Here is a 20,848-nt window from a genome sequence, read left to right on the forward strand (position 1 = left end):
CTCTCCTTAGAGGAGTCAGAACTTGAATTGTCTTGGTATCCTGGGACCCCTTTGGCATTCTAGTGAAGTCTATAAACCCCTTCTCAGAATTGTCTTTTAAATGCAGGGAACCAATTATATTGAAATAATTATCAAAACTTTAAAAAGTTTATGTAATCTAAGTTAAGAATTCTTGTCTTTGAAAATTGCTTAGAGAAAACACAAAATATGTATATATTAGCATAATAATAATCTGGAGTAGAATTTATAAAAAAAAGTAGGGGGTAGTAATCATTGATCTCAGACAAAGGCAATGTTAAAAAATGTTCAATCAAAAGAAAGAGATCTACATTATGTCACTCATATTAATACTGTTTTTAGATATATGTGTATATATATGTGTGTGTGTTTGTGTGTATATGCGTATGTAGATTTGTAGGTATATATATGTATATATGTGTGTGCCTGCATACATACACACATACTCACACATATAAATACACACAAATATCTATCTATGCTTAACTGTAGTCCTCTTGGGGGAGGTGGGGAGAAGAAAAGTGGAAAAAAAAAGAATAAAGTAAAAAGTACACTGCAGAGAACAAATAAAAACCTATAAGGAATCAAAGAAAATTGAGCAGTTCTGAATACAAGGTTTTTCATTATTATATATACTTTCTTGACGTGGAAATTAATTGTTACATATTTTGAATTCTCTTTTATGTTCCACTGTGCACATGACATTTTCTTTTTTTTTTTTCTTTTTCTATTTTGTACTTAAATTTAAAATAAATAAATATTTTTTAAAAAAGAAAATTGCTTAGAGGCAATGTTTAAAAGTGGCAAAACTTGAACCGACTCTATCCACTATGCTAAAGCTATCTCTATATGTTAGTTCATATTTATAACAGACTAGTTTTATTTGTGTTGTAAATAATATATTTACTATATTTCTTATGATGGCTAAGTAAAATTAATATTATTTGTTTATAGTTTGTATATAGTATATAATAGCATGTAGTATATACAGTATATAATATATGTACTATATTAGTATATATATGGTATAATAACATATGCAATATTTATACATATATAGTATATAATTCTATAAGTTGTATATGTATGTAGTATATAATAGTATATATATAGCACATGTAGTATATAATATAATAGTATATAAATAATATACCTATATAAATATAGTATATAATTTATTTATAATTCTATATCTGAAATGCGGTTTCAGAATTCCCAGCTCCTATGCCCAGAAAAAGAACTCTGGGAGATGACGAAAAACTATTACATTGAATTCCCAATCCCTATATTTATGCACACCTGCATTTTTGATTTCCTTCACAAGCTAATTGTACAATATTTCAGAGTCTGATTCTTTTTGTACAGCAAAATAACGTTTTGGTCATGTATACTTATTGTGTATCTAATTTATATTTTAATATATTTAACATCTACTGGTCATCCTGCCATCTAGGGGAGGGGGTGGAAGGGTAAGAGGTAAAAAATTGGAACAAGAGGTTTGGCAATTGTTAATGCTGTAAAGTTACCCATGCATATATCCTGTAAATAAAAGGCTATTAAATAAATTAAAAAAAAAAAAAAAAGAATTCCCAGCTCCTGTACAAATATCTGTGTAACATGTATATTGGGTTAGAGTAAGCCTTTATTTCAAACCGCATAAAATGCAAAAGGCACCAAATACACTTAAAAGTGCTCAGAGCCATCAGTCAATTGAACTTATGGAAACCTCAGTCTTAGAGATCCAATCAGGAGCTGTCTTTGTTCTTTCAACAAGGTGTAATAACCAAGATAATAGAGGTGATAGCTTGGGCAGCTCCAGGATGCTGTAATGGTGGTAAAGGGTGGTGCTTTTGAGGTGCCTTCAGGACAGAGCAGCAGTTACTGAGGTAGAGTTAGCTGTGATCAACAGCCAGAGCCTTGCCTAAAGCTTTGGAGGGACAGAGAGCTGCAGGAAAGGTTTTACAGCAGCAATTCAGAGTATGCCTCTGTCCTGCCTTCCTGGAGAGTGGGGGCAGAATTGTTTTAATGACAACACAAGGCAGCTCTCCCTTCAGTGATATTAGAATAGCATGGTTCTTCCTATTATTTATTTATTTTTAATATGTTTCATTAAATGTTTTATCAGATGATAAGGCCTTCGTTGGATGGGGCTTGAGTAAAATATATTTCCCCTGCTCTGAGGCACAGGGTAGGGCTTGTTGATGGAGAACACATTCCTCTGTTGCTTTATTTTTATATTAACAAAAGAACATTGGGTTACCTTGTTTATTCCTGTAGGACATCCTTTCTACCTTCTCTGACCATTCATTCAGTTTTTATTTTTAGAGCTTGGGAAACCTGTTTTTCTAGAACTAATTACATGTAATTGTTGTTGTCAGCTATTCCTTACAAATATTAATAATACTTGCTATAAAGTAAGCAAGCAAATAAATTTTTAAAAGCCATTCATTTATTTATTCATTCATCAAACATTTAAGAAAGTTACATTAGGGATAGGGAGAGATGCAAGGTTTAGAAAAGGCACAGTTCCTACCCTCATAGGGCTTACAGTCTAGAACAGATATAAGATACAAATACAAAATCGAATTTCTGTTTCAGTACAGATCTATTTGTAGGCACCTGACATTAAGAACAGATAATTGTAAACAAAGTTATCCTCTAATTTGCTTCTCCTTTTCCTCTTCCAGTTCCTGATAAATAACCAAAATAGTTCAGAGATTCTCTGGCTAAAGAAACAAACTTATTGGAATCTCTATTGTTTGAAAAAGAAATACTGGATAATTTTAACCCCATTTAATTCAAAATTAATTTTGCGGGATCTTAATCTCAAAATAATGACTCGAAGTTATTAACTTTCTTACACTATTTTTCTTTGAATCAAACTTTCTATAAGAAGTATGTGTTGATGATTTCTAAAATGTTTATAATGACTTTGAAATTATTGAATGACAGATGACATGATTCTTACCTTCTGGTAAGAATACTTTGACTATGAAAGCCTATGAGACTTTCCTAGTATGGTTAGTAGTATTCTGTGAGATTAACAATTATCCTTAGCTTGGAGCAGATGTGCTGTGGAAAAACTGTCTATAAACACATTTCTGTGAATTAATTCTATAAGAATAAATTCTTATTTTTCTTCATTGTTGATGGTTATGAAAATCAGGCATAAGATTTTCCAGTTGCGAATCTCTGGTAGAAAAGAGATGGCCAGCCCTGTGCTATGTAGGGCAAACCATTGTGAAACTTCTAGAGGACTTTCTCAACTCCAGGATTTCACTCTGGCCATGAAATGTCTGGAATTACATCATATGTATCTAGTTCATTTGATACACTTAATAGCTGGCACCATCCTAGATTTGGGGGGAAATCTTTGGGACTCACCAGTTATTAGCACAATAATGATTACTGAGGGGCAATATGGGATAGCGGAGAGCGAGTCTATGTCCTGGCCAGGAAGATCTGGGTTCACATCCTGTCTCTGACACACACTGATTGTGTAACCCTGGCCAAGTCATTTAATTCACTGCCCCAAGCAACTCTCTAAGACTAAGAGTTGCAGAGAAAGTTCTAATTTATAATGGTAGGAGTTATCCTAACCTTCTACCAGTGAAGTCACAGGTCTCAAGCCTAAATAAGCCATGTTTTAAAAAAAACACAAACTATATTGAATTGAGGAATTTTGATGGAAGTAAAAATGATCTCTTTCAAAGTTTCCTAAGTTGAGACTGACTAAATCTATTTTCAAAATAAATTCTTGCTCTAAAGTTCACTAGGTGACTGTGGCACAAGAAATTTCAATCTTATATAAAAATTCTTAAGAACTACCAAGCATCTTAAAAAGGGATTTGGAATGTAATCTAATTGCAAGAAATTACAACAACAAAAAATAACTTTGCAGTCAGCCATTTTATAAGAAAAAATCATAATGGTGCATTGTAATTTTTGGCAGTCACTAAAAGGCCATTCAGGAATGTAACATCCATGATTAAATCTCTAACAAAGCATGGGTATAATATCACAACCAATTTCTTCTTTGTGAAATATAAAAATTGACAGTGAAAATCCATGAGTACAATGATTCTTTTTTTCTCCCTTCATAAAGATTCTTTTATAAGTTCAGCCAGTCTCTGAAAAGCCTAAAAGAAAAAAAAAAAAGAGATTGTCAGAGGCAAGAGCTCTGTCATAACTTTGTACATACAACTAGGAAAGTTTCTTTCCCTTCCCTTTTCTTCTCTTGCCTTATCTTGACTTTCCTTGTTTTCTTTTCCTTTCTCTTCCCTCCCTTTTCCTCTCTTTCCTTCCCTTCTCTTCCTTTCCCTTGCCTTCTTTCCATCTCTTTTTTCACTTCCCTATCCTTGACTTCCCTTTCTTTTTCTTCTTTCCTTTTCCTTTCTCTGTACTTAGGAACACCTGAGTTTGTAATTGTGTGACCCTCGATAACCCTTAACCTCAGTTTCCACATCTGTAAAACACACACACATGCACACACATATTAAGGTTGGGGAGGGTAGGATCCTTCCATGAACCATATCTGTAGAAGAAAATGAGAGGTATCTTGAGTTCTTTCACTCTGAACTCTACCTCATGGGTAGAGTTCCTTTGGGGAACAACTGATGTCAATTGTTTTGGCAACTGAAATAGCAATAAAGATCACTGGAAATACAATCTATATTGAACTCCATAGTCAAAGCCTTCCTAGCTTAGCAAAACTGACCAGAGTTGGAGCTCTATTGCTCTAGCCTTCAGGAACCCAGGGCCACCTTGACATTATGAAGAATCATTGACAGAGGACTTTAATAAACAATGTACTTATGCTTTCTGATCTTCTCCTCAGATCAATATAACAAAGAAGTGCCGTGTGGATGTTTCATGTTATTCATGCATCAATTAATATTTTCATTTTATCAGAAAACTCAGAAAACATCCAATGGGGCTACATATTTATAATAAATAGGACTGAGATAAAGTTATTTTATGTTCAGCATAGGTTAATAACCTTTTTGTGTGTGTAATAGAATTCTTTGGCAATCTGGGGGATTCTATAGATTCTTTCTCAAAAAGAATCTTTATTGGCTGTTCCCAGTTGCTCATGGGATCTTCCTATTTGATTTGGAAATGAAGCCTTCCATATGTGTTGTCTCCTCTGCTAATTAGGATGTGAGCTTCTTAAGAGACTGTCTTACTTATCTGTTTGTATCTTCAGTGCTTACTTAGCATAGTGTTTAGTGCTCATTAAACACTTAATAAATGCTTTTCCATGTGTTTATTCATAATGGAGGAAATGCTAAATTTGGTTTAGAGGTGAATGAAAATAAAGATGTATTTTTTTCCCCATCCAAGTTCACAAAACCCCTGAAAATCTCTCCTTAGGAGGCAGTCCACAGATATCAGGTTAAGAATCCTTGGCTTACCTAATAAATAGAATTTACCTGGTTCATTTGTTCTGGAGAAGACAGAGAGAAGGATGCTCTGACGTAGGAACTAGGTTTTGAGTTATCAATGTTGAATGCATCTCCAGGAACTAGTAACACCTAGAAAAGTAGCTTTATGTTAATTTAAATGACTCAACTGAGTATGATCTTTCAAAAGGGGTTCTATTAGAAAAGCAACATTTTGGAGAAAATAAAAAAAATTTAAGTTATAGCATCTGAATTCAAATACTCAGACCTCCGAAGTTCAAAGCTTAAACATAATTTAAGGTTATGAAAACTTGTCCAAAATTAAGTCATATTAGAAATTACATGATCAACAAAAGCATTTATTTGTGGTAAATCATGATTTGCTAAATACCATTTGAAGTTGACTCCCATGCAGAATTTATGAATTAAGATAAATGAAGTTCACAAATATCTTTGGGACATTTATGGTGAATGTCAAAAACTAAGCGACTAAGTACTGAAAGAAGAACTGTTAACTGGGTGAATGCACAAACAGGGAGTCGAGGCACTTGGTACTTTTCTTCCAGGTAAATGTTGAGGGGCAAATTTCAGGAATTGTTGGAATGCTTGAAGGAAGCTTAAGTTGCAGTGAGTTAGATGCTCCACAGTTAAACTATAATTTGAGCAGACTTGGAGGAAGAATATTCTACATTGCATGTCATTACTTTCTACCCTCCCACTCTTTTTGCAATTTGGCTTTCACCCCCAACCTGACAATAAAATGAGTGTAATGCAGTAAAGAGTATTTTGCTGGACTTGCAGTCAGAAAGACCAGAGTTCAAAACCCACTTTTGACCTTTATTAGCTATCTGGTCAAGGACAAGTCACTGAACATGTGTCACACCTGAACATCTTTTAGGTGTCTCATCTGTAAAAAGAAGTTATATCTGATGTTTCTTTTTACTCTAAATTAATATTTATGATCTTCTAGCAATAATAAACCAATAGTCAATTCCAACTATCATTGTCCTTAAGCTCTCTGCTTCAAGTAGCACCATCTAGCATCAATTCCTTCTTGAAATTCTATTATTTAGTTTCCATAATTCTCCACCATCCTAATTCTCCTAATGGTACCTTCCCTCTCTACTTTTCCTTTGTTCTTTCATTCTTTCAAGGACCACAGATCATAGACTTTGATGCTAGAGGAATCTCATAGATAATTAAATCTAAGTTCTTTCCTTTATACTTATTAAAACCAAAGTGTGGACATGCAACTTGATAAGTTAAGTACTTGCCAAGGGTCTCACAAGTTAGTAAATGTTCAACATGGGATTTGAATGCAGGTCTTCCTGGCTTGGCTCCATGTGTAATACTCTACATACTTTCCCACATGTGTCTGAAAGCACTTAATAATCTCACTGAGCAATAACTGTTTTAGAACTTAGAACTGTAAAGCTGGGAAAAATGAGAAATTATATGGTCACTTGAATAAAAGATTTAAATTTTTTGTTGAGATTATTATTATTTTTACCTCTTTTTGCAAGGCCTTTTCCATAATCAGCTGCTTTGTATCAGAAATACCTTTAATCTTGATCCACAAAAACATCCCAGCAACAGGGACATGCCATTCTGCCAAACCTAGGAAAAAAGGAGGAAGGTTAAATTCCCTTTCTTCATTATCTGCATTATCAGGAAACCTACTTGATGATGCAAATAATAAGCTAATTAACATTTACTTTGTTTTCCAAAGCTTTTCCTCCAAATATAAGATTAAAAAACATAATTTCCAAAGTTCTGATAATTGACATCCTAGCTTTCATTTCAATTAGTATTTAAATCATCTTGTATGAGTCCATTATCCAAGAGAAACAATTAAACCATTTGGGTTTTATATTAGTTCATTTATTTTTTCCCTAAGTATTGGAACAAATAGTTCAAGGATAAAAAAATCCACTTTAAAATAATGACTCTTTCAAAAAAGAAAATCTTGGCTTTCATGAAAATGTGTTGTGTTTTCTCTTCTCCCACGCCTGTCATTCAAACTTATCAGAGCAACATCATTATTCTTTTCAAGTAGGAAAGACTTCTATCATTATCAAGATTTCCTTGGGGATTTAATGCTACAAAATTGGTTCCCTCAAGTTTAGGACTTAACTATAATTGAGAGAAAGGTTTTATTTTTTAAGTGCATCATAGATGGTCCATCATATCAATCACTCTCAACCCTCAATCAGTCAACTCACCCTCTTGTTGGAAAATGTGACTCAAATGATATTTTAATGACATACCAACAAAGATTAGCAGATACACATATGCATTTAATGTTTGACATGAGATGTAAATAGGCTAGCAGGATTTAAATCTCTTTGGAATGAAAATTCTCGACAGTTAACATAAATTGGACTGTTGCCTAAGGTTCTAGGAAGAGATACAAACTACTTTTTACAACTCAGAGTAGAAGCACCTTCTTTAACCTCACAGTCATAGGTTCTCACAGCTGGAAGGGATGTGAAAGACCCCTAATTCACCCTGTACCCCTGTAACATAACCATCAAGGGGTAATCCAGACTTTTCTAATATTTTCTGCAAGGAGAGAAGGCACACTGACTTAGAAGCAGTCCATTCTTCTTCTGGCCAGCTCTAATTGTTGATACCTTAAATCAAGTCTAAATTTGTTCCCACAATTTTTCTGCAGCTCTCTGGGGCCATGTATAATGAATCTAGTCCCTCTTTCTCATGGGTAGCCCTTTACATATTTAAGACAACTACCACATCCCTTCTATATCTTCTGCTTTCTACTTTGAACATTCCTAGTTCCTTTATCTGATCCCCATACACTTGATTTTAAGGTCATTCACCATCCTGGCTGCCCTCTTCTGGATTACTTTAATAATTCTGGTTGTACTACAGGCTATCAAGGCTTGTAATCATATAATGTAGTTCCCAGATGCAAATTCAATATTTCACACATAATCTCAGTGGTGCAGAGTACAATGGGATTGTTACCACTCTAGTCTTGGACACCTTACCTTATGTCTTCTGATAAGTACCAGAGTCAAATGCTCTCTCATATTTCATCTTCTACTTGAAGTAATGAAAAAGAAAGCCCCAAATTCTAGCAAGAGCTACTGAACCTAATTTTTTAAAAAGAACCTTTTTTAGAACCTGTGGTTCTAGTTAAATTTTAGTAAATGTCTTAGATTTCTCTTCAGACTAACAATTGTAAAAAATTTTTTTGAAATAAAAAGCTAGAAAGTCTAAGTAAATGAAAGATAAAGCACAAATGAATGTGATTGGGTTAGAAATTTATTCTTTATTAATTTTTAGATAATTTTGAGAAAAGGAAATTTTGTGGTTGAAGCTCTAGCTGACCTTTTTGTTTGGGTCAACAGTTAATAACAATGGAGAGCTGAGCTCAGTTACAGGAGATAGTTATTGTTTATTTCTAAGAGCACTATGCACAGTCCACTGACCTTTGAGCCACTTGTCTGCAGCCGCCAACATGGCATCCCGCTGCTCCTTATAGAAGGTTATCACCCTAGAAGCCAAAAGTCAATATGAAAAAGTCAGAATGTTCTTGGAAAAGGTTAAAGAGGCTAACAGGTCTCTGGAGCATAGTTGATAAGAAATTGCTCAGGTTTCATCAAAGCATAGACTGCTTGGCAAAATAAGGTAACAATTCTATTTGTCTATGGAATAGCCCTCAAATCATGAAGCAAAGAGTAAAATGTGGATGCTGAAAACAAGGTCACATTAGAAGCAACAGAATCAATCCTAGTAGGGCAATGAAGGAAACTGTTATGTTCTCAGGCTAATAACTAGTGACATGAGTAACTTAGAAAACAGGTCTACGTAAACAAAGTAATTACCCTGATGAATCAGACAGTCTGTCTCCTTAGTCCACTTTCTCCAGCTTGCTTTTATATAAATTTCTGTGTGTATAGCACTCACAGCCACAAAGAATGTGCTTCAGAATTTCTAATGCCATTTTAAGTTCTTAAAAGTTATATCATGAACTCAGGGATGAGAGTCCATCATCCTTTGGATGTTAAGAGTTTCCAATTAAGCATGGAAAAACCATCTACTGGATCTGCCTTTAAGACATTCCATCAACTGACATTTTAAAAATTCCCTTTTCATATTATTAGGACATGCAGTATGGAGTAGTGGAGAGAGAAGGTCAGGAAAACCTGAGTTCAAATCTTGCCTCTGACAGATACCTGCTGGATGACTAATCCTGGACAAGTTATTTAAATATTTGGTGCCCCAGGTAACTCTCTGAGAGAAAAAGTTGTGAACATGCATCAGTAGAGAGTGTTTCCATACTAATTAAGTTAATATGGAGGTCCCCACACTGAACAATTCATAGGTCCAGATAAAAAAGATCCAATAAAAAAAAAAAACAAAAAAAATTGTCCCAGTGTTTTAGTGGTATCTGATACGAAATGCCGTGTGTTATTCCCTTAAAATGAACTTCTATGCAGTTTCTGGATTATTTTGGCTGTCCTCTCTACATACAGCAAGGAAGAACAACAAAAAGAACTTTCAAAGAGGTGTTAAAAGACTCAAATAGAAATCCAAAACAATTTTCAAGTAATCTGAACCTCTATAATACGTGCAAATGTTCAATGTGTGTTCTATCACACAGGGGAAACCATCCCATTATAAGTGCTAAACCCCTGGCTTACAAATCTCTTAATCAAAATGTCAATACCTATCTACATGCTTCAGGAAGCCCTCTTCTCCCCACTGTTGCAGAAGCTGGGCTATCAGCAGCTAAAAGAGAAAATAATGGTTAGGGTCATGGCATACAGTAGGCATCTAACAAATATTTAACTGACTAAATTTGCCTATACCTTTCTGTGACAGGACTGCTTACTTTATAGGTTTTTGGAGTTTAATCTGCTCATTTTACCCATCAGAAAACTTAAGCCCATGGAGGATAGGACATTAGGCCAAAATCATACAGATAGCAAGTGTAGCAAAGTCAATATCTAAACTCAGATTCTTTAAATGAAGTTAACAAGATCAAGTGCTTGTTCCTGGCTTAAAGCTAGAATAGTTTTTGAAATAAGGCTAAGGAAAGATGTCAGGATTATTGACAACAATAATATGAAAGCTAATTATATTACTATCACTTTCATATTATTGTTGTTAACATAGGGAAGTAATGCCTAAGGAAAAAACCCCACTGAAATTTAGGTTTGAGATGGAAAGTTTTTTTTTTTTTTTTTTTTTTTTTTTTTTTTTTTTTGGAATTCCATTGTGGGAAGTTCCTTTGCTTGACTATGTATATTTATCATGAGGATTTCTTTTCCTTTCTTTTTCAATAGGAAGTGGTGGGAGGAAGAGAAAGCAGATTTTAATTAAAAAACTTAAAGATAAATAAAAGTAAGATGAGATAATGAGTTTTTGCTTCATTTGTGTAGAGTAGATTTGGAAAGGAGGGAACTTGGAGAGCTTCTGAGGTAGTGAGGAACACTCCTTGGCTAGGAACAGTCCCTCAGCTTCTTATTTCAACCCACCCAATCTAGTGTGTGCCTCCTACACAGGGTTAGCTGCCAAGGAAGATGCAAAATTATCACAGAAAATCTTTATAGAGCTTAGTAGTAGGGGAATATGACATACAATTCAGTGTAAATCCCAATAACAGATGCTCAGTACATTAGAGAGAAACAAAACAAAACACAAAGTTAAAGGGGGCAAACTCCATCTGCAAGGCTCCTTTCTATCTTCCTATTCCATTTTTTTGTTATCATGCCTACTGTTCTGGAAGCATTTTCTTTTTTCTCCTCTGATCTTCTTGGAGTAGCAAAGAATGTGATAGGTATGGAGTGTTTAAAAGGAACTTAGCTACCATCTTGTCCAAGCCATCTAGGAGAGGAATCTCATGATGATTGATGTGACAAGTGGTCTTTCATCCTCATCTTAAAGTCATATGTCAGGAAAATTTTTCCTGATGCGAAGCCTAAATCAGCCTCTTTGCCACGTTCATCAAATGTTCCTGATCTTATCTTCTGAAATCAGACAAAATCTAATCTCTTCAACTACTGGAACACAGCTTTTTGTCTCCTCTCCCCCCATGTCTTGTTTTCTCCAGGTTAACCATGGCCAGTTCCTTCAAACACTTCTCACATGATATGAATTCACTACCTTGATTGTCTTCTTCCAACTACTCTCCAGTCTATTAATGTTCTTAAATCTTTAAATATAAAATCTAAAATCATGTTCTATCCTAAACTTAAAGAACTGAAATTACTTAACACATATCAGTGTGAAGGAGTCATATAGCTAGCTGTTCCTCAGGAATAGTCTGTTGGACTGTATGCTTGAATGAGACCTTTGAGTCATTTTCCATTGTTGTATGGGTCATGGGAGAGAACTGGGGTTGCACTGGTAAGCTCATTATGATAAGGAAAAATTCCCAGTTTTTTAGGTAATTTCCATGAGAATTATCTTTCCAATGAGAAATTGATAACAGCTAACAGTCTAGCTGAGATATGTGTGAGCTTTTCACAGATGCCTCAAATTCAATAAACATCTCTTTAGAAGCTATTAATAAAAGGATGGAGACCAATGACTCAAGGGTTAAAATTCATACACAATCAGTTAATCGATAAATATTTATTAAGAGTTAACTATGTGCCAGTCATTGTGCTAAGTTCTGGGGATACAAAAAGAAGCAAAAATATAATCCCTTCCCTGGAGGAGCTTATAATCTAATTATGGAAGAAATAACATGAAAATAAATATATATGAACCAAGCCATATACAGGATGAATAGAAAATAATTAAGAAAATGAAGGCATTAGAATTAAGAGAGATTGGGAGAAGACTTCCTAATTTGCTCTGGCTTCCTGACTCAACCTGGATTTGATGGTGGCTGTTAAGTGATCATTACACCTGAGCCTGTAGAGAGTGGTTCACCTCATCCTTACACAGGAAGAGGAAGAAAGATTGAAAGGCAGCTCTGGAAACCTCTGCTTGAGGGAAATCATACAAAGTAGATATTATTATTAAAAGGGTTCAGGAGTCTGTTAAATGTTAACAAATTTTACCCATTTTCTTTCTTTTCTTTTTTCTATCTTTCTATGCTTTTAAAAATCTCTCTACTATACCATTCCTTCAAAGATGTGTTGACCATAGACAAGTCATAATCTCTATGCCTTGGTTCCCTCATCTTACAATTGAGGAAGATGATATTTGCATTTCAACCACACATTTACTAGCTCCTCAACCTAGAATTATCTTGTCCTTCAGAACCTCAGTTTTTTAATCTACAGAATGAGGAAAATATCACTTGCAGTACAGGTGAGGATCAAAATATCAGTTAGTAATAATTTTATTATTTCTTTGTCTCATATATAGTGTCTACCACCTAGAACAACATTAACATTAGGTGATAATTCTATTAGTTTTGACATAAGATGATAATTATATTAGCTTCCTGGGAGATGATGTTCCAAACTGGAATGGCTAGATATTATTAAGCAGATGGGTATATTTTATAAAAAATGATGGAGAAATATATAAGGAATGTCTAAATGTTACAAAAATGAAAAACTAATGAGATACTATTCTTCTGGAATGTAGAGAAACTTGCAAAGATACTACTCTAGCATGGTATCAGAGCACACAGAACTGAAAGCTGGTCTCTGTGGGTCACAATCACTGTGGACCTCAGTTTTCTCAGCTGTAAAATGAGAGAGAAACTAATTAACCTCTAAGGTTCCTTCCAGATCTAATTCCACAATCCTCTTGTCTCTTCAATCTACATTCTTCAGGAATGTTTGTCTCTCTAATGGTTATGTGTTTTGGTTAGGTGACAGTGGAACGAATGCAATTATTTCTTAGCATGTCATGAAATTCATAGAATCAAAACCAACCTTAATTCCCCTTATTTTAAATTAAATAAACATCTGTTACGGCATTCTTAGGAGAAGACAGGAGTTTAAGTGTGTGTGATTAAATAAAATAAAAAGGGAGATACCACAATTACAAAATTATTTAAGATTCAAAGACAGAAAGAACCTCAAGCAACATTGCTTCAGATTTAATTCAAAATTATCTATTCACCATAGCTTTATTTTTGCTTTAGATCCCATATCTTAATTAAGATCTTTCAATTAATTAATTGATCCTAGAGAAAAGATTATTTTAGAGTAACGTTTAGGGCTGCAAAGGATCATGGGGATCAACTAGTCCACCCCTTTCTTTTTAAAGATAAGGAAGCAGAGTTTAGTGACTGGGGCACACATAGCACCTATAAAGTTTGCAAAGAAGCTTTACAAAGATTGTCTCATTTATGCTTCATGATAACTCTGTAAAGAAAGCACTATATAGGTATCATTGTCTACATATTACGGATAAAAAAGAGAGACTTAGAGTTTTTAAATGACTTGACCATGATCATACTTGGTCAAACTAGTAAATGTCACAGATGGGATTTCAATCCAGATCTTCGTGACTCCAAGCCTATCCACTACCCTATGTTACCCTCACTTCCCCAAGATCCCATGGCTTACAAGTGGTAGGGCAGGGACTAGAACCCAAATGTTCTCATGTGTGCCAGGGCTCTTCCTGGAACTCTTCCAACCTGTCTTTTCCACCTTCCTCTATTTGCAAAAAAATCTATTTTCCATGTTCATCACGAAAAAGATATTCCATTTAGCCAATGGTTCCTTACCTGTGTAAAAGTACTGGTGTGCATTGTTGAAACTTGTATGTGTAAAACAATTTGATCAATCAGAGGTTTGGGACCAGTTATAAAACCTATTCTCAACCTGTGGAAGTATAGAAAAAATATTACACAAATGACAAAAATTCTAGTCATTACTTTCGTAACTTAATTAGTTACTGCATCCTTTAGAAGGCCCATTTTGACCGTAAGGCCACACAGTGGCTTCAAGGGTATGGATTCTAGAAGTGTAAGGCATCCTAATCATATTATTTCACTTCTCATTTAAAGGATAAATTTAAATTTAAGTATAAATTTTTAATGAATGGTTAAACTATGATCCAGCGTTTCTCAAAGAAGTCCATCAAATATACATGAAGATGAAAAATCTAGCTGTTAAAGTATTCTAAAGATGAGTTTTTATAAATTTTTCTCAATGATTTAAAAATAATTAATAGCCATTCTGAAAAATGTAAGCTCATTAAGGAAGAAAAGGTAGATATTAATAATTAGCTCACAAAGTTGGCATTTCCATTCTCAGGATATTTTATTAAGATAAGTGGTTTATAAAATGTGCAAACTAAATGAAAAGCATTTTCATGGTTGACTTTTATAAAAAAAAAAAAAAAGAAAAAGAAAAGAAAACCTGGTCAGGTTTCTAAGCCCCCTTCTTTTCTTATTTCAAGGTGATTAAAAAGGAGGCAAGGAGGCTTCCATAGCCATAAGGCTTGGGCATCACTAAGACAGGCTTATAGATTTCATTAGCATCGAATATAATAACAAAAGAAAGCAAGCGTGTATGTAGCACCTACTATGTATAAAGCATCGTTGTCTTAGTACATTACAAATATTATCTCATTTGAGTCTTACACCAGTTTTTTCAGTTGGAATAACAGAGTTTAAGTATCCAAAATACACAAACAGTAAGTGTCTGAGGCTGGATTTGAATCTATATCTTACTGACCCCAGACCCGTGGGAGGCTGTGCCCCTAGCTGTTGGTGTGTGTATTTTTTCTATCAAAGCAGATCACAAGCCCTCAAAGTTCTTGGTTGGAAGTTCTTATGAGTTTCTTTGGCCAGAAAAATTCATCTCTTGTGATCCTTCCTCAGGTAATGAGACTCTGAGATTAATCTGGAAGGTTTTCAGACAACAGACTTCATTGGGTTTGCTGAACCCAGACCTGTCAAAACTTGTAAGAGGTTGTATTTTGTAAGCATGTGGTTTGAGAATCCAGGGTCACTCCAGGTCACAATGAGGCACTGGAACAAGACTTGGGTGTATGTCCACTAAGACAATTTCAAAATGCTTAACAAGAACTTTCTTTTAAAAGTAATATTTAAGTAGCAAATCAATAGATCGCATGATCAAAACTCATTTATTAAATGCTTCTATGTGCTAGGTGCTGAGGATATAAAGGCAATAGTGAAACCATTCTTAACATCAAGGAGTTTATATTCTACTTGAAAACACAGACATATACATAGATACAAAACATAGACAAGGCAATTTCTGAGGGGGGAATGCACTTGTAGCTGTAGAAAGATCAGGAAAGTTCTCTTGGAGAAGGGAGAATTTGAATCAAGGAAGGAAATTGAAGGAAATGAAATATTTTAAAAGGTGGATAAGGAAAGAGAACATTCCAGGAATAGGGGACAGCTGGTGAAGAGGCACAGAGACAAAGAATAGAGAGTGTCATGTATAAGGAAATGTAGGAAGGCCAATATGGCCAGAGGAGAGAAGGCATCAAGGGACTAATGTGGAAGAAGTATGGAAAGGTAAATTGGGCCAGGTTGTGAAAAGCTTTGAATGTTAAACATAGCATTTACTATATGATCCAGACATAGCAGGTCATCACTGGAATAGGGGAGAGACATGGTCAGACTCACATTTCAGAAAGATCATTTTGGCAATTTTATGGAGGAAAGATTGAAGGGGAGAGACTTGTTGAAGAGAGATTAGATATAAGGCTACTGCATTAGTGTGAGAGATAATAAAAGTTGAAATAAAGTGGTGGCTGTGTGAATGAAGAGGAAGGATGTGGGTGCCGTTACAGAGAGAATAACTGGTCATTTGAAAGGGGGGTAAGAATAATGAGTCAAGGATGCCACTGAGATTTTGAAGCTGGATGAGTAGAATGATGGTACCTTCAAAAGATATTTGGGAGAGGAAATAGTGTAAGGGAAAAGAGAATGAGTTCTATTTTGGACATGTTGTGTTTAAAAAGCCTATATAATATATATAGGCAGAGTCAAAATGTTCAATAGGAACATTTTGGTATTGAGAACTGGAGCTCAGGAGACAGTTTAGGACAGAATATATAAAATTAGCAGTTTTATAAATGGAAATGATCATTGAACCTAAGGGAACTGACAATGGACCATAGAGAAAGAAGAGAAGAGAATGGTAGGAAGTGTGATGTGGATGTTTATCTAGGAAAGGTGACTCAGAAGGAGTTGTCAAATAAGTAGGAGAACTAAAAGGGACCCACGTTGATAAGACATAGAGAGGTGAGTATCCAGGAGAAGAGGGAGGTTGGATACCACAGAGAGGCCAAGAAGGAGGAGGATTAAAGGAACAATTTATGGTATGCAAACATAATAGAGCATGATTATTTTTTGCCATAAGAAATAATGAAAGGCAGTTTCAGAGAAACCAGCAAAGACTTGTATGATCTGATCCAGAGTAAACTAAGCAGAACAATTTACACAATAGCAAAAGCAAACTTTGAGAGACTTAAATGGAAGTAGAAACAATGAATGTAGACATTTATGTAGTTAAGAAAGAAAACAACTTTACAATGATAACATCTAGTGAAAGCTTCTTAAGGAGTGGGAGACTTAGGCTGGATATAGGAAGCAGGAAAGGAAATAGTAGATGGGGAGAGATTGAAAATTATATAGAAAGTGGGAAGGCTAATGGGGAATATGTGTTGGAAACAATATGAGGAAATGGGAGTCAAGGATTAGTGCTTGGTCTTGGTGAGAAAGGTGATCCCCTCTTCAGAAAGGAGGACAGAAAGAGAAAGGGGATATAAGGGCAGTAAGTGATATGATTTAGTATAGAAAGATCGAGAAAACTTTTAGGGAATGGAGACCATTGCTGTGAAGGAGAAGTCTTGAGCTGAAAGGGGTGGAGAGAAGAAGGTTGGAGAGAAGATATCTGGAATACCTTCTTTTAGGTATATCTTTTAGGAGGAAGTAAAATGAGAGTCTTGTTGCTTAAGATTCCAATTGAGATTAGATAACAGGAGTATGTAGTAGATCCAGTCTATCCTATTGGGATTTCTTTCAGCTTTATTTGGCTCCAGGTAAGTAGGAGAGGAAGAGATAAGATGGTGTGAATAACATAGGGTGGGGAGTCAGCAAGGTGTGACTGGTGATAGATCTAAGTTATAGGGATTTGAGAGTGGAGGAGTAAAGCTGGTTAACTAAAGGATTCATATTGGGAACAAAGTCCTTGCAGAGCAGGAGTGATGGCCTGGGAAAGTGCCAAGACTTAGAAAGATAAAGGTAAAGTCAAAGAATGAGGGTGGTGAGGCAATGGAAAATTGGGAATAAGAAGAGGTTATTTTTTTTTTTCCCCAAAGAAATCTTTTTTTTTTTTTTTTTTTTTTTTTTTACATGACCAAACCGTTATTTTGCTGTACAAAAAGAATCAGACTCTGAAACATTGTACAATTAGCTTGTGAAGGAAATCAAAAATGCAGGTGGGCAAAAATATAGGGATTGGGAATTCAATGTAATGGTTCTTAGTCATCTCCCAGAGTTCTTTCTCTGGGCCTAGCTGGTTCAGTTCATTACTGATCCATTGGAAATGATTTGGTTGATCTCATTGCTGAGGATAGCCAAGTCTATCAGAATTGGTCATCATATAGTATTGTTGTTGAAGTATATCATGATCTCTTGGCCCTGTTTGTTTCACTCAGCATCAGTTCATGTAAGTCTCTCCAGGCCTTTCTGAAATCTTCCTGTTGGTCATTTCTTACAGAACAATAATATTCCATAATATTCATATACCACAATTTATTAAGCCATTCTCCAACTGATGGGCATCCACTCAGTTTCCAGTTTCTGGCCACTACAAAAAGGGCTGCCGCAAACATTCGTGCACATGTGGGTCCCTTTCCCTTCTTTAGTTTCTCTTTGGGATATAAGTCCAGTAGTAACACTGCTGGATCAAAGAGTATGTACAGTTTGATAACTTTTTGAGCATAGTTCCAAATTGCTCTCCAGAATGGTTGGATGTATTCACAACTCCACCAACAATGTATCAGTGTCCCTGTTTTCCCACATCCCCTCCAACATTCCGCATTATCTTTCCCTGTCATTCTAGCCAATCTGACAGGTGTGTAGTGGTATCTCAGAGTTGTCTTAATTTGCATTTCTCTGATTAATAATGACTTGGAGCATCTTTATAAGAAGAGGTTATAATTACATAAGGGAATTCCAGAGCTCTTGATCAAGAAAGAAAGAAGAATGACTGCAGGTATGTGTAACTGAGGTGAAGTGGATGAGGGAGTCATGGGGAATTAAGCAGGTTGAGAAACTGGGAAATGAGGATGTTTGAGGAAGCAACAAGATGAAAGAGTCCCCTAGCAGAAGTTGGCACAGAAAAAACAAACAATGGGAGTTCAACATGCATATAAAAATAATCTTACCCCGAAGACAGAATTTTTGAGAAAGAATCTGTTCTGATGACACGACCATCGGTGTCCATAGAAAGAAATGTTGGTGCCCAAGGCTGAAAAACAAAACCAAAAGTAATTATGGAATTGTACTAGGCCCTAGCTAAGTGCTTTCTTTAAACTTTTTTTTTTCTTCTGAGATAGGAATCCCTTCCTAACATCTCCCTCTCTTGCTATCATTTCCATTATCATTATCTCAGCTCCTGCTGGGAAAGAGAAACTGGACTTCACATTCTCTTGTAAAAACTTGGCCTTGTTCATGGTTTCTTTAGCAACATACTATTTGTACAGGAGTGAGGCTAGGCAGAAATTCCAGTTGTAGATGAAACACAATTTTTATGAAATTCCAAATAGTTTCTCCTCGCTCAGGAAAGAATCAGATCAAGAAAAAGGGCTATGGGAACAAATTTGATGGGTTCATACAGAGTAGTGAAAAATCAACTAGACAAACAGAATAAGGAAAATGGAAACTGGAATTAGCATAATTTGTGGAATGGGCCTAGGACCACCTTAATTGGATGCAAAAGATAAAGGGGTCCACAGTTACAATGAGAATACAAAGGGGATAGGCAAAGGAAGGCATTCATAGGCAAACTTTAGGGAGCAATAATTTATATTTACAAAGTGCTTGAACGACTTAAAAGCATTTTACTCAGTGAAGTAGGTAGTAAGAGTATTATAACTCCAGTTTTACAGATGAGAAAGCAACCTGGGGATCTGGGAATTGGCTGTTATCTTACACAAACAGTAAACTCAGAGTAAAAGTTAATGTTAACTTAATAGCATGTACAAATAAAATGAAAGATGGATTTCTATCTTCCTTTCTCCTTCCCTCCCTCCCTTCCTTCCTTCCTTCCTTCCTTCCTTCCTTCCTTCCTTCCTTCCTTCCTTCCTTCCTTTCTTCCTTCCTTTCTTCCTTCCTTCCTTCCTTCCTTCCTTCCTTCCTTCCTTCCTTTCTCCTTTCCTCCCCTCCCCTCTCCTCTCTTCTTTTCCCCTCCTTTTCTTTCCTCTTCCCTCCCTTACCCTCCCCTCCCCTTCCTTCTCCTCCCCTCTCCCATCTTTTTCCCTCTGCTCTCCTCTCCTTTCCTTTCCTCTCCTTCCTTTTTTCCTTCCTTTTCTTTCTCTTTCTCTTTACCAGTGTGCTTGCTTAGCTAGAGAATATCATAATGCAGAGCTTTTACTAAACTTTGTTTCTTGGTAACTGTCTCGATTTTAACCCCTGCCACTCCTTACTGCTTAAAAAACCCCAAACTATATGTTTTAGCAAAATAACAACTATAATAATAGCTAGCATTCATAAATCACTTTAAAGTTTGCAAAGTTCTGCACAAATATTAGCTTATCTAACAACCTTATGAAGTATTATCATCCTCATTCTTACCAAGTCCCCAGAACTTCTGTTAGTATGTTGGTAGAGAAAATCAATAGCAATTACTTGCTTAGATTGGCCCTTTCTCACTTTTGTTGTAACATTGTAACATGATGATATTTTTGAATAATGACCTCATCCAGAGAGTTGTAGTCTTCCAAAGTCACAAAAACTTAAGTCCTTACTGTTGTGACCAATGGTTCAATTTCTCCACAATCAGAGGTCCTTATTGTCTTCCTTTATTGCTAGTCACAAAATCTCCTTCCTAGTTAGACACCTGCCTTGGAATGCCATCTGTGGAGGTCTCTCTCCTTGGTTAAATAGCTCTGGCATTAACCCCTGTGTGATTTTGCATTCCTGGTTGCAACTACCTCCTCTGTTGTGGTAGGGATGTCAAAATTGAAGTCCCTGGAGTATGGAGATCACCATATAATCTATGAGTGTATGCCATCGTTCAAATTAGCTCCTGTTATTTCTGAAACTCACACCTATGATTAAGAGCTTCAGGATTCTTGGAGGACTCTGACTTTGACATGGCAATGAAGAGCAGTGGCCTTTGGAGCTAATTAATGAGCACACCTTTAGGCCAAAATATTGACCATGGTGTAATGTTTAAGAAACTATGAAGCATAGATCCTACTTTAGGATCCATAAAATATCAGCTCTGGTTCATTCTGCAAATCAAAATTTATGGAAAACTAGATGAACTAATCAGAAA

The 20,848-nt window shown here is 35.5% G+C and overlaps 1 protein-coding gene across 2 annotated transcripts in view; it reads right to left on the reverse strand.

Annotated features, from left to right (window-relative positions):
- Positions 1-3,313: 3,313 nt before the first annotated feature.
- The window catches only part of AADAT (aminoadipate aminotransferase), a 39,330-nt gene continuing 21,795 nt past the window's right edge, over positions 3,314-20,848 (reverse strand). For both annotated transcript variants that reach the window (XM_031944157.1, XM_031944158.1), the window contains 7 exons: positions 18,735-18,817; positions 14,086-14,182; positions 10,114-10,175; positions 8,873-8,937; positions 6,931-7,037; positions 5,451-5,552; positions 3,314-4,157 (listed from right to left, as the gene is read on the reverse strand). In XM_031944157.1, the coding sequence (XP_031800017.1) occupies positions 4,116-4,157; positions 5,451-5,552; positions 6,931-7,037; positions 8,873-8,937; positions 10,114-10,175; positions 14,086-14,182; positions 18,735-18,817 (558 nt within the window). In that variant the 3' untranslated portion in view covers positions 3,314-4,115. The remainder of the gene's footprint in view (positions 4,158-5,450; positions 5,553-6,930; positions 7,038-8,872; positions 8,938-10,113; positions 10,176-14,085; positions 14,183-18,734; positions 18,818-20,848) is intronic.

This window comes from Sarcophilus harrisii, chromosome 6 (genome assembly GCF_902635505.1).
Source record: "Sarcophilus harrisii chromosome 6, mSarHar1.11, whole genome shotgun sequence".
Classification (NCBI taxonomy): domain Eukaryota; kingdom Metazoa; phylum Chordata; class Mammalia; order Dasyuromorphia; family Dasyuridae; genus Sarcophilus; species Sarcophilus harrisii.